The following is a 14918-nucleotide window of genomic DNA, read 5'->3' as shown; positions in this document are numbered from 1 at the left end:
CCGCCCTTGATGAAAGTTGCCAATTTTTATTGGCCTCTGTATGCCTTTTCTTCGTGTAAAAAATATTTCTGCATGGTAATTTAACGGTGGATAAAAGGTTAATAATAACCTTTCGTAATTACGTACTCGTATTTAAAATAGTTATGATTTATGTTAATTTTAACCCTTATTATATTATTTGCAAAAATGTCTTCTTTGTCAATGACTTTCGTAAAATCAACATAGGTCTACTGTTTTTTCATTTTTCAAGTAAAATAAGAAGAAGGAAAAGTGAAAAATTATTGTATCACTCACCGCTCTGCGACTGCTGCAAATGGGTGGTGGTACCAGTGTGAGGGTGCAACGGGGGTAATTTTCTGGAAGTAGGTATACTGATAACAGCGCCTAGGTTACTGTGCACACCGTTATTGCCATGATTGCTGATAGGCGAATCTCCACTGCTGCTGTCGTAACTACCCTCGAGACTTCTAGCTGGCTGAGGAACCGAAGGAAGTCGATCACCTTCCACCCCGAATGGCGGTGGATCCACCTGCTAGTAAAAGATCAATTACGATCGGGAGTCGGCAAGATACCATGCTTGCCGAGTCGAAATTTAAATTGCATAATTTCAACCTAGCAATCGTAGCTGAGCTTCGGTTAATCAAACGTAAAATTTTAGAAGAATTTGGGTTCAGAATTGAAGCTCAGAATTTATGAAATCTCAATTTTACCCTACGGTCTATTTACAATAGACAGAATATTTTATTCAATCTATAAAATAATTATTACATTAGAATATGAAAATTTAAAAAATGGATACTTTGGAGAATCAATTTATTATAAAATTCATATTTCGACTCGGGTTATCTGAAATTATTGTGCTCGAGGGATCCACTAAGAAATACATAGAGGCAATTCGCTTTACACTGTAAATTGCTTAAGAGCGTGATGAGATAGGAAATAATCGTGAGTTGCTACAATTCTTTTCAGGCAATTGCATTATCTATGATTTTAGATCAACGTTTCGACGATTGAGGGCAAACTTTAGTTAACCTATTGCATTCGAAACTCGCAATTTGTTTTCATACAACAACTTAAATGTCCACTGACAGGCGATAATAACTGCTTTAGCAACAAATACATTTCTTAAAAATTGTGAAGATGAATATCGGTAAAAAAGTTTGTATAGTTTTTAAAAGTAATTTGATTGAAAAATTTCTTAAGAAGCAAACACTTCATCTCGACATTGAATCTATTGCATAAACCCATTAGTGATGTTTACAATGGTAAACAGAGATAATTGATAAGATTGATTAAATAGACGCGTAGGTAAAGACGCAAATACCAAATGAATATTCAAAGTAAATTTTCTCAAAAATGAAGTATGCATCACTACAACTGAAATATCCCACTCAAGAAAGTTCTTATTGTGTAGATGAGAAGAAAAAGGAAGATGATCGTATATCATTTTTCAAAAAAAAAAAAACCTCCCTACGGAACAAAGAAGGACTAACCTCCTCGGCTGCCCTGACTCTGACTTCGTCAAGCGCCAGGGCTCTTCTCAGCGCAGTTTGTCTCGCCATCACTCGTTGCCGATCCGCTGTCAGCTTACAGCTGTCGCACTTGCAATAACGATACCTACAGTATCTCTTGTGCCCTTTCACAGCGATCTTTAGCTGATGGTTGCGACAACGCGCGCAATTCGGTGGTTTGCGGGGGTTGAGTGTGCCATTTGTGGAGGAGGACGAGCTCTTTTCCAATCGAGCAGAAGCGGAGTCGTCTCCGTTCTCCATGCTGTCCTGCGAATTCTCCACACTGTCGGACACACTACCGCCGCTCAACTGTATGGGAGCCAGAGTTTCGGCTGTTTCTTTTCCCTTTTTACTCGAAAACACGAACGGCCCGCTAGTCGGGCCCTCCTTACTATAACTACCAAGAATTTCGAAGAAACGTTTGAACGGATCGCTACTGTTTCTCGTGTTAGCTTTATCCTTCCAGGATATATTTCAAATTAAACACGTCAGGTGTGATCCTTTGGTACAATGGCATCGTTTCTTCGTGCAATCTGAAACATAAGAAGAATAGTAAATTAGAGGTGGCGATTATCTAAACGTTAAATAATTCCCTGCTTTTGGAGCTCTAGAATAAATAAATAACTCTACGAGTCTAATTTTTCCTAATCTCATATTTTTAAATAATTTCGAAATGATAAAAATCCTCGCTGACCTACAAGCCTATCTGAAAATTTTTATTTTATTCTAAAATACTACTGTCCCAACGTTACTATTCGACCTCAAGATTAATTCATGAATTAATAAATAAATCAAACTGATTTTGAATAAATAAACACGACTGTCATGAAACTGTTACAAATCTAAAGAATCTTATAACTTGCTATCAATTATTTATCATCTTAATTACCTGCTTGATCGGAACCAGTCTAGATTGCAAAAAAGGGATCTACATCCTGGCAAATGGAAATCAAAGTTTCTATATATAATACCAGTTAAATGGACGATTTTCTACGTGCTTCGAACTGCGTGGAAATGGAGCTACGATATTATAAGACGGACAGATTGAAATTCAAAGTGAACGGGTGAATTGATAAAAATTCGGCTTTCACAGTGGAAATAGTGCATGATAACTTGATCAGAGCAATCTCGTTCGAGCTATACGATATCTACACGCGGAATGTATTCGTAACACCACTACCGTCGGATCGCATTAGACCTATGTTAGATACCGTCGTTCAATTAGTGACCCACGGTGCCTCAAATTAAAATTCTATCGAACTGAATACGATGCCGACTGTTATCAAAGGATATTTTTTTTTTTCTCATCACTGTACACTATAAATGGCACTGTTTGATGTAATTGGAGGATCATCTACTTGGATAACTTTATCACTTGATAATGATAAAGATATAAAGGCTCTAGTGTTACTTTAGGCGTGTAGTCATAATATTATATTATGTTAACGATATTAATATTAATGGTATACGCCTAACGATAAATCACTATCTAAAATGTGCAAGGAATGCAATATTCAAATTACGATAAGCTACTTATTATACAGCATGCGCTGTAAGTAGTAGAACGACGGAGAAAGAGATTCTATGTCAATAAATTCCTGGAAAATATAAAACAAAATTTCTGGAAATAGCAATTATTAAATCTTTGATATAAGTCGATATAATAAATATTAAGAAAGTTCATTAACATTATTTTCTAATTGTATGAACCAGCCTGTAGGTCTGAACTCTTTCAATGTTCGATTTACACTGAAGAAAGAATGCTCTCTCAAAGTCACGTTACGAAGTTTGTATACATTTATCGCGTACACAAGATACCTGTGTTTATTTGATGTAGGAAGAGAAATTGACGACACTGTTTATAAGATGAAACGATAGTACGTGCTAAATGGAAGAGATTCTGAGGATCTTCACCCTTTACTTTATGATATCGAGTCACATTCATATAACTCATAATATGTATAACAAGCTGAAAATAAATTTTTAGTAAAGTTAAACTGTAACTTTAATTGTTATTCTTCTAAGAAAAATGACAATTTTTGCTACCATGCTCGATATTTAAATTAAATAAATATTAAATCATATAAATTTTTACATATTTAAACCGTAACCATAACGTAGTTCGCAACGTAGTTTTCAACGTAAAATATTCATGGACAATCGATTTAAACTTACTGTTGCAACGTATATTTACGCGTCGATAATCGATTTCAGAAACAACTTACATATCTCACAAAGTATCGCATGCGGTTCATCGTTCATTTCGATCGAATTTCTCAAAGGATACGCTCTATGAAAATTCTAATTCGAACAGGTAAAAAGTTGTAAGGAACCGCGGCTAGGAGTCAGGATAAACGAGGAAGATACCGAATAGGAGGTAACAAGAAGATCGACGCTTGCATAATGAAAACCTGTTGCCAGAACTTATAAACCGGTTAATGGAAACGGAGGACAGTGATTGAAGAGGATTCGGTAGGAAATTAAATTAGTGTTAATGCCACACGACTAAACAAAGTATTACTAAATATAGAGTAGGCTGGGGTTGGATATACGGACAGAATCTTCTTTTGAAATCTGAGACCCTCGAGCATATTAAGGTGCAGGCCCTAAAGCCCTTTCATCCTTGATGCTAAAACTGATAAACGGATATCCTTAAATCGCACTCTACTTCACCTTTCCTATACTGTATACTCTAATCTCTGCAAATCCATTAATAATTGTTGTTAATAGGATTTGAAGCACTTTATTCTTATGCAATCTTTCTTAATATGACATGGATGATTCGAAAAGGAATTATTAGAATTTTTGACACTCAATTGTGATCCAAATTTAGAAAAATAATTTTTAAACGAAAAGTTTTCAGATATTGGAAAATTAGTATATTTGCAATTTAAAAAGTGAGAATGAAAATTAATTTAAAATTAAATTTTTGATTTTTAAATTCCAAGTAAATATAAACATCTATTATTCTAATGTTAAATGATTTCAATTTAGCTCGAATTTTGTCGAAATTATAAAAGAATATTTTTAAAAATATTGTTTTTCTGCACTAACTTTAAGTGAAACAATATTCGTATCGACTGTGAGTAATATTCGCTAGAAAACTTCTTATCGCTAGTGGAATCGCATTTTAAAAACGTTAGACGATAAGGTTATCACGTATTGAACAAAGTAACAAATCGCATACGTGTACATCTTATATACCTAAACACCAATTTATGTGTTTCATAATGCAAAAATTACGTACAACACGATTATTTCATTTCTGACAAATATTTTTAATATTCTGTATAAATTTTCAAAATATTTATAAGTGTTATTACGAACAACCTTGAAAAAATATTATTTCAACTCGATATCTTAATTGAAAAATGAATTTTTTAATTACTTCTTAAGAATATCATCTTTTCAGAAACGTTACAAGTACATTTAACACCTGTTTCAAAAGATGTATGCAACTTAAGGTAATTACATGTGCTTTTAAATGCATTATTTCCATTTGTGCACACTCGTACTTTATGCAATCATTATACAGTGTTGCTAGAAATGGAAAATTTTGAAATTGCTATGTAGATACATATAATACCTTGAGTCTTCGATATCATGGCAAGGTCAGATTAGACACTGTCAAAGTTGAATCTATAATAACTTTAACTGCAATAAATTACTCCAAAATAATTTACAAAAAATGTAACATTTAAGTTAAGAAATACAAAGCGTTAAAGATCGAAAAATCGAAGAATAAAATTGTTTCTTCGAACTTAATTTGTTGAATTTTATTTGGAAAAAGATATTTTGTTTGATTTTCACAACTTAATGTGGAATGTGGAATTTACGATGGTGTGCCATTTTTCCATCTAAGATTTAACTTCGCTTGCTTTACCTTTGTGAAATTAAATGTAGAAAAAAATGTAAATGATTGTGAGTATGATTCGAGGACGGCGGAAGACACGAGTGTTTGATCATTTATGAGATGAACCGATAAAAGACAAGAAGCGTACCAATTTTCAACGGTGTAGCCCAGCGTGCGCGGAAAACCCTAGGGTTTTCTGTTAAGCCCCCCGCGTGCTAGGGTTGACGCAGGTGTCGACCTGAGGCCGTTTCCGACCTCGCCAGGAGCAGGCTCCTGAGTTCATGAAGAGAAATCTTTCCGAGGCCGCTAGGCTACCGGTGAAACCGGCAAAGTTGGCATTGCATTTGAGACAGGGATAATCCCTTAGCCATAACAATCGGATTAATAGCGAGCGGCGGTAGCCGGTCGAAGCGCGACGATACATTAATTCGTGCTTGGGCCTTCCTAGACAAACTAGATTCAATTCCCAGACCGTAACAATTAAATACTATGTAAAAAAAACTAATTGCGAGAATCATTATCATTTTCTCATACTTCCCGCTATTTAACAGTTATGTAAAACACCAAGCTTCCTGAGACAACATCATACGCACTGCACGATATTCAGTAGTAATTATTGGAAGCAACTAACGGAAGTTAACTGACGGAAAGTACAACAAAACAGCGACTGAAACAAACAAATGAAAAAGATACGATGGGAAATATAGAGGGAAGAATCTTTGAGCGATCAAAATTTTCTGGATTGGGATCCAGATTTTCCGCTTTCCAAGCGACTACACCAATGCATAATGTTCAATAAATAAAAATCTTAAAAGACTTTCAATTTTGCAAGAAAAATTATCATATTTGAATGAAAAAATATAAAATGGAAATCTGAAAATTTGCACAAGGTGTTGCTGAACCATCTCTGTACGGTGCAATTAGATGGTTTCTATTTTCATAAAAATGAAGTATAATTGCAGTACCGCCATCAAAGGTGCCGCGACGGGTGAGCTCGTTGAAATAAAACAAATGAGGAAATCGTTCCCACGGTCGAACCATGGCCAAAGGGGAAACAATATAATCTCGAGTGACTACAATGTATCGGTCCTGCAAAATACCTTTCCGTTGGGACCATTGGGATCCCGTGCACGCGCATCGTTATCATGCGACTCGGTACATCATACTCTGTCACGAATCACTAAAGTGGCCTCTAATTACACCACGAAGTAGCGACACGCTCATCTTATCAATTGCATTCGCTACCTCCCCCTCTCGCACCACCATGCAATTCTTTTTGCAACATTAAACCGTATCGGCAGATTTCGAGCAAAGCGCGAATCCAAGAGGTATCTGCGTTTTTTCGTCGACAAATTCATCCGTTTTTTTTTTCTTTTTGTTTTTCGCTTCTGACAATCGAGCCTCTTCTTTCACCGTGAAGAACTTGGCAGCAAGAAAATTATTGTACAGTGTGGTATTTCGACATTTTGGATCAATTCATTTCGATTTTTAAATAAAATCAAAGTTTCATTGGAAAACATACAATTATTCTTTTACCATTTTTTCCAACAGATTGCAAATGCCTGTTAATTAGATAATTACCGATTTTTAATTAATCACTCTGTACAATACACACGGGAATTGAGCTGCCTGTGTTATAAAATATACATTTCTTTAACAACACCTTTCATCCACACCATATTCTCCCAGCATGGTAAGAATTATAGATTCCGATATCCATTACTGATAGTGATAATAGGCCTATCGGGTCTAGCGTATGTGCCAATATGATTTATGTTGGTGTTCATGTAAGGTGTACAAAGAGGAGGGGTGCGTTATATGCGTACAAGGGAATAAACAGTTGAAGATGGATGATGTGATCGAAGAACGGGGCGTGGAAATTATAAGATCGCATTGGAAGTTAAAATTTTTGAGCAATTTATACAAACTCAACCAAGAGAAGAATCTTAACTGAGGATACCAATGCGGAGAAACATTATCGCTCGAAAGGTTTTAAGTTGAAAATAATATAGAAAATTAAATACACAAAGGATGAAATATAACTTATATGTTAACAATAGCCAGCATACATTTTAACGAAAATATCTCAATAAAATTTATAAGTTAAAATAAGAAACTTGAAGCCAGTCATTTTGTCTAGTTTAGTAGTTCTAGTGTTAAAAATGTACAAATACTTTTCCCTAGATCTCCGCCATTGCCGCCATTTTGGTACCGTAAATTCTCTTTGTAATTTTACCCATAATTCTTCTAAAATAAAGCTGTTACCAAACTTTCTGTGAATGATGTACGTGGTATTGTATTTCTCAAGAGGTTAAGAAACATTTCCTGATCGACAGCGATCAGATCAATAGAATAATTTGTCGTCGGGTACTTATGATAATTAGCGACACAAGCCTGGCGCACATATCGCTATAAAGAGCAAAGGTGTTAATCGATAATGCTATTCATTTTGTAATACGCATTCAACAATTGCCCGATAGGAAATATATCCTACGTACACTTCTGAAATTCGCAAGAGTTATTACATTAAACTCATACGTGTTTATCGTCGAATTCTCTTTTTTGCAACGGCGTATAAGATAAAATAGATTCATAGGTAAAAACGGTCTGAAAGCCGGTGTCATTACATAAAAAGCAGTATCGTAAAGTCCTAAACGTTTACTATTATCAAGCCGTTGATGACGATTAAATAATCATTATAACTTAGCGCAGTTGATAATACCGGAATTGTATCATAAACGAAACGCTGCGAAGGAAACGATGCCAACATAACCTCAACGGTATCGTGTTCGCAACGAAAGCTCGCAGTAAAGGAAGATAAAACGCGAAATTGCGAAGAAAAATCATTATTCATACAAATGACATTCGTGAGTTGTATACCGATAGAGTTGAATACGTCAAAAATTAAACACCAAACTGATAATCGCATTGATAATTTATAAAAACGAAAGAAATAAAAGTTTTATTTTCTTACCTGATACTAGTAGCGTAAGGAACTTGTTTCAAGTAAATTGTTCGTTCGGTGATCGAGGAACCACTGGTAATCGTTGATCGTAGTTCTTGTAAATCACTGTATTACACTAAAAGTAGTCTGTCGTGTCCATCGAATAACACAGTCTGATCGAAAAAATACCGCGTAGAATCTTTCACCAACTGATGCACGTTATTTCGTACCACGCGAGTCCGAGCCTCGTGTCGTATCTGCGCGCGAGAACGAACGCACGCGCGCGTGTACAGACCGACATGTTTGCATTTCTTGTATGACTGTTCTTCACTAACACCACACGTGCACGCACGTTGCAATCAGCACGCTCGAATGACGAAACGCAATAGATCGTTGCTATTTCAATGATAAAGATTCTCTGTTTTCTCTCTGTCACTTGACTTTTGCGATGTCAGTTCTGTCCCTTACTTAGGCTCCTCGTATACTGTTCGTTTCACTTGCCGAACAATCCGTAAACACCATCGAAGAACTACTAAGCTTACTGTGTACACTAAACGAAAACAAGGCGACGGATAAGGAAATTAACGAGGTCGTACACGTCTAGTTCCACCAAAAACATAACAACGCTTGCAAGCTTCAGCCTGCGCGCCACGCACTTTTTGCACATGCGCACTTAAATGATCTCCTCTGCGTGCGTCTTCCTCCTGTTCGCGTGTCACTCTATTCCCCTTCTATTTCTCTGTCCTCCCCTCGTGCGCCGAGAAACGACGACGGTTCCCTCCATCGGGATACGTCACACGATGCACGTTGTTTGGATTTCGTTTCGTTTGTTTTTCAAAATTATGCCTGGGAGATCACGTTTTATCGTGAAAGTCTTGGAATGATATTTCTCCTCGAATGAATCTCCTTTCTCTTCGGGAAACGAAGTCCTAAGCAATCGACTGACAAATGTCACGAGGTAACGATTCTTCTAAACGACGTGAAGAACCGTGACGGATATCTGGTTTAAACGGCGCTCGTTCGACCGGGAAGGTGGTCGGTGGAGAAATCACGTCGCAGTTCAGGCACGAAGAAGAATCTAGATGGTGAAACGTGGAAAAGTGCAAGCAAGAATAAGCGCGACACCACCGATACGTTCGATGCGCACTTGCATGCGGTCCGTAACTCACTAAGAGTGCTGGTAGCAGCGGCACGCCGACGAGATGCATGGTAGCCTGCGGGCACCGTCAGGGAGGGGGCACGTCCCTGGCGCGGGGAGGAGACATGTCGGGCACTCAGTTGTCTGGAGGGCGAGGGGTCTTTCGTTGAAGAGTGATGGTTGGATGGATGGAGGTGGCACACGGGTTTAAGACGGACGTCGAAGTTTTACGATTGAATCCATCCGACCGCCGTGTAGATTCTACTTACGTGCACGATGCACCGACTTGCAAGCGAGAGAGGCTTATCCGCGCGAACTGTCGCGCCTACGTGTGCATCGTTTGTCGTTGGCAAACTGCACCGATCATCGACTCAATGAACGTACTACGATTGATCTCAATCCAAACTTTGAAAATCATCTGATTTTCTGTTAGAAGTCATGATTTTAAAAAGCCATTTTTTTGTACTAAAATACTAAATTGAATTATAATTCGAGTATAATTTTTAAATAAAAGACTTTCATGTATGGAAAGAATAATTTTCAAAAATACAGTGTAAAATTTAGAAAGTGGAAAGGCGCCCTCCCCAAGATCCGCCATCCGAGGGTGAATCCAGATATTGTTTGTTTCTATATTTTAATAAAATATTTCCGAGTTATCTCAATTTGAAAAAACTACTTGCTTCTACCAATTTTTCGATGTAATAAAGAAACTTAATCGCTTTGATGTAAATCAGAGAAGCGTTACTAATGCGACAGAATTTCATATCGGAGGTTATTTAGTTTCACTTTGAAATTAAATAATACAAGCTGAACCGTAATTTTGCTTAAACAGAAACACTATGTAAAGGAAGTAGAACTTCGATTTTTACATTTAAATACGTAAGCATGTTTGTAATAAGATATTTTGTATGTCGCAATATTAACGAATGAATAGCACTTATCATATTTCATGGAAACATTTTTATCCCAATTTTTCTTGTATGTACTTTAACGAAGCAATTCATTGAATCTTAAACGATCATACCGAAACTGTAAAACGATAAACGGAAAAATAAGTACGTAGTTTTGTGGCGGCAAGCAATCTGTAAGTTATAAAACGTATCTCGATTTTGCAAAAATAATTTGATATATGTATACGAACTTTACATTTAATATACCTAGCTCGTTCGTTTTACATAAACCGTGTCTTGTATTTGTCTTACAGCGTTCCCCGCTTTATAGATAACTAAAGAGGCAATAGTAATCGTTCGGTGGGAAATAAAATGTTTTATATGTCTTTCTCTCGGTTTATGGACTTGCCAGTCAATATTTTCTTGCATAAATTTTGTTCATTATCTTTTAGCTGAACCTCGAATGATTAACTCGCGTGATGGTGTCGCATGACCCGCTTCTTGAAAAATACCGCTTTAATAATAAAACACATCATCGCGAACCGGTGCAACATTCGACACACGATAAAAATCAGAAAAAGTATAGCATTTAACGTTTACCTACTTTCAATTCACAAACAAATGGAGTTTAAAATTAAATTGAAGTTATTGCCATCACAATGGCCCATCATCTAAGGGATAAATAAAATTTGAACATTTTGATGCACTTTTAAATGAATCACCAAACAGATAATACGTGTTCGTCTATGAGAAAATCAATATAATTACTCGATTGTTATTTACGTCTAATTGAGACAAGATAGAAAGTGTTCGACGTGGTTGACGAGGGGAAACAGAGAATTGGTAGGTGAGGTCGTCGAGTTTAGAAGAGGAGCCGAGGATGGAGGTGGTGGAGGCGGAAGGACGATCGTAAAATTGTCCTCCGAGTGGATTCACCGTACGATAGTCAGCTACAGATACGTGTGCACACGCGATATCCCGGAGGTACTTTACTTGCGGCTGAATTTACTGATTGAACTACGACAACTGTCGTCGTTGCGGTGGAAACGGATTTTACGCGTTCCGGAGATGCCAGGCCAGCGACAGAAACCTCTGCGCGGGGCAGTTGTGTCGAATTGTTTCGAGATACCTAGATCGTAAATCGCTCCAAGTAATCAAACTTAATTAAAAAAATGTCAAACGTTAAAAGAGTGACAAAATATGTATAAATTATTAAACCATGGTACTATTGCATCTCTTCATTCGGATATAATATAAAAAATGAAGTGTCTTCGGTTCAATGAAATATTTAAAGTATTGAAAGATGTAAAATATAAAAAATGATATAAAGTTATCTGATCGCGTGATCTTTTTGAACGACGAAATATTTGTTTATATCTGATTGTTATTTATGAAGGCATCAAGTTTATTCGAATCATGTGGACCACCCCATGTACGACCGCGGCTCGCCTTTGGAAGTGAAATGGGCATCCGAAGGGTACATCTTTCAGCGTGCAAAATAAATCTTGCATCAATGCGGTTCGCTAAACGAAATTATAAATTGCCTGTAGCCGAAGTGCCAAGAGGGATTCATTGGCAGAGTCAGAGTAAAAGTTCGTCGTCCCTGTAATGATGGCGCAGCGCATTCCGTGTAGCAAGAACGGCAGGGCGTGTCCATTATAAAAGAAAAAAAAAAAAAAGAAGAATATCGATAGGTGATCGAATATATACTGAAGTTCGAACGTAAAAACGTAAAGAAACAGCAGAATTTTTGCCAATCACCCTGGTTCCTGATGGTAGCTGCTTTCTATACAACTTTCGTACTTGCTATAAAGTCGGTCTTCGAAAAAAAAGCTATGTACTTTGAAAGGAACCACCTGGCTCTGCAAAAAATGTACAGTTATGAATTCTGAAAAATTAATCTTATTACTTTTTAGACATACCATGTGTTCAAATAATAATCTATGACTCTTCAAATTATACACTCTATATAGAAAATGTAATTAACCATTCGTCACGTAGAGAAAAGTATTACGAGGTGCAATTAAATCTGTGCATAAGTTAATCCATTTGCATGGTAATAATAAAAATCCGAAGAAATGCATACATGCCCTGTGCGTTAAGACTGCGTCATCGTATTTAATGAAACATTTAATTACTTATCGAAGTAAATGTATCCGCTTTATAGAAATATGTTTAAATTAGATTCGAGAATTTGCAATTACCTAGAAGCTTTTAATTGTGATTTTTTTTTTTTGGTCTAGAATAATAAATCTAAAATAAAATCGTTAATAAAGATATTTTATTTTTGGTATCTAAATCAAAAAGAAGAAAAGTGAAAAATAAATGGGAACAATAAAAATGATATGGAAAAGAAAGTCACGCTTCCGTGAATTATATTTTTCGTTGATTAGCAAAAAGGATAAAGTATATAACTTAATTACAGAAGATACATTTAATTGTATTTTTAATGCGCTGCTAATAGTACCGCAATATTAATTAAGTAAATCGTGACAACAAGTCGTATATATTGTTTAATTTAATTGCTTGATATCTGCACACTTATGCTTACCTAGGCTCATTACGAATTATAATCACTGGGTTCTAATATTTCTACAATGCTTTGCTTTTTAGAAATCGACGTTTTCATTTTATTTCAGAGGTTTACTATGAAATTATCTCATTATAATTTGTGGAATATACACAATTCAATTTTTATTTGCAAAATGCAACTTTGCATTTGGAAGGTAATATTTGAATAATTATTTAAATCATTTAAACAATGAAATTAAATTCAAATTTATCAATCAGGGGGAGGGTTTGATAGCCTCGGGTCCCAAGATTCTTAACCCAACCCTATTTTTGAGTGACAGCACGCGTATAAAAAGTAACTTTTATTGAAACCAATTTGCACGAATTTGAAAAATTCCACTCTGAAATTATAAAGAATCGCACGAAAGAAGCCACACGAGGAAGCCTTTAATTATCTCTTCAGTTAGAAAATTGCATCGCACGATGAAGGCCAACCGATGCCTACAACTTGCTTAAAACTGGCTAAGAATATACTTCACTCGATTCTGGTTATTTCATTTCGCAACATTCAACCAATCCATTTATAGGCAAGATTTATTGTAATTTCTGGTGATTTGTTCGAACGTCACAGGTATCTGTGTCATTACTTTGATTGATTCTACATCTTTATAAAATACTATTAGTTGTTGTTGATGTTTCATAATATTCTTATTATTATACTAACATGGTAAGAGAGCAAATTGAATGCTTGGAATTAAAATTTTCAAAATTAACTATTTCTATTCTTAATAATTTGATACAAATAAAAATAATGCAAGAATTTATAAAAAGGACTAAACCTTTTGCATAGCCCAAGTATAAAAGAGTAGCAATAAAACTTCTAATTTCTACGTTTAAGTATAATGCATGAAATTCATGTGAAATTAGTATCGCATGTTTTCAGGGCAAAAGATTGCATATCTGGAGGAAAGAAAGCGAAATGCTGGAGGGTCGGTGAGAGATTATTTTGTTATTCTTTTGCTGAAATCGTTTTCAAAATCACCAGTGTGTTGCATGTTGCTCGACGTATCGAATTCTCGCGTGCATACCCCTTTGGCATTTCGTTGCTTTGCTGTTGTGAGAAAACACGACATCATCGTTGAATTCCACTCCTTCTATTCTATTTTCCTTCCTCTTCTCCCTTAGTCACGCTTTTCTGTTATATTCGTGCAGTATCTTAGGTTGCATTTAAAGTTTTGCTTTTATTTTTCGTTCCATCAAATTTCGTTACAAAGATTGCTTAATATTTATATCTTCTCACTTTTAATTTCCTATTTTCTTCTTTCAAACCTCTTTTTTCTTTGTTTCTTATCTTTCGAAGTTGATGTTGAATTATCTAACGTACAGGACCGAATTAAGATTTCCGGAGCATAAAAATGTAAATTCCTGATACATGTATATATTTGTTCAGCAAGATGTCATAAAAATAAAAAATCTGTTCACATTAATATTATCAGAACGAATATAGTACGACACGTATGTAGATCCTACGTATATCATAAAATATTGAAAAGAATATTAATTCCATTTATAATGAACGTCATATATGTTCGTTTAACAAAAAAGTTTCGGCGTAAATTGTACCATGTATATGACACATTTAGTTTCTTATACGTAGCTCTATATTTATGCATTTTATGTGTATGATAAGAATTTTTATGTAAGAGGAACTTTAACAATAATACTGCACCCTAGTGAACCCCGTCAGGTCTGCAGTTTCCGGCGGAGACATAACTTTTCGCCATGGATTCTTCCTGGAAATCGGACGAGCAACCAAAACCATAAGCGAGCAGTAAACCAAAGTTTCGTCATAAAATTTCCGTAGTTACTGCTCGATGGCGCTCTTCATTTCGTTCTGTATTTTCTACTTCTTTCGGTTCGTCGCGGAGCTCTTCGTTCATTCCAAGGAATTAAATGGTAAGTAGAAAAATAATTACTGCACAGTATTAATTAATTGCTATCTGGACTTTACAAAAATTTAATTTAATTTCTACAAATCCTCAAAACAAAAGGAGAAAGGTATTATAAGATT

General features: G+C 35.7%; 1 protein-coding gene across 2 annotated transcripts in view; it reads right to left on the bottom strand.

Annotated features, from left to right (window-relative positions):
- dsx (transcription factor doublesex) overlaps window positions 1–9503 on the bottom strand; it is a 66849-nt gene extending 57346 nt beyond the window's left edge. The window contains exons 1-3 of one of the 2 annotated variants that reach the window (XM_034320834.2): window positions 8339–9503; window positions 1494–2044; window positions 295–529 (exon numbers count right to left, since the gene is read on the bottom strand). In XM_034320834.2, the coding sequence (XP_034176725.1) occupies window positions 295–529; window positions 1494–1772 (514 nt within the window). In that variant the 5' untranslated portion in view covers window positions 1773–2044; window positions 8339–9503. Of the gene's footprint in view, window positions 1–294; window positions 533–1493; window positions 2045–8338 lie in introns of both variants that reach the window. The other variant, XM_034320833.2, reaches the window with a different exon arrangement.
- Window positions 9504–14918: the final 5415 nt, after the last annotated feature.

The sequence above is a fragment of the Osmia lignaria genome, chromosome 12 (genome assembly GCF_051020975.1).
Source record: "Osmia lignaria lignaria isolate PbOS001 chromosome 12, iyOsmLign1, whole genome shotgun sequence".
Lineage (NCBI taxonomy): Eukaryota > Metazoa > Arthropoda > Insecta > Hymenoptera > Megachilidae > Osmia > Osmia lignaria.
Note: the sequence above shows the minus strand (reverse complement) of the source record. Positions and strands in the feature narration are given on the sequence as shown.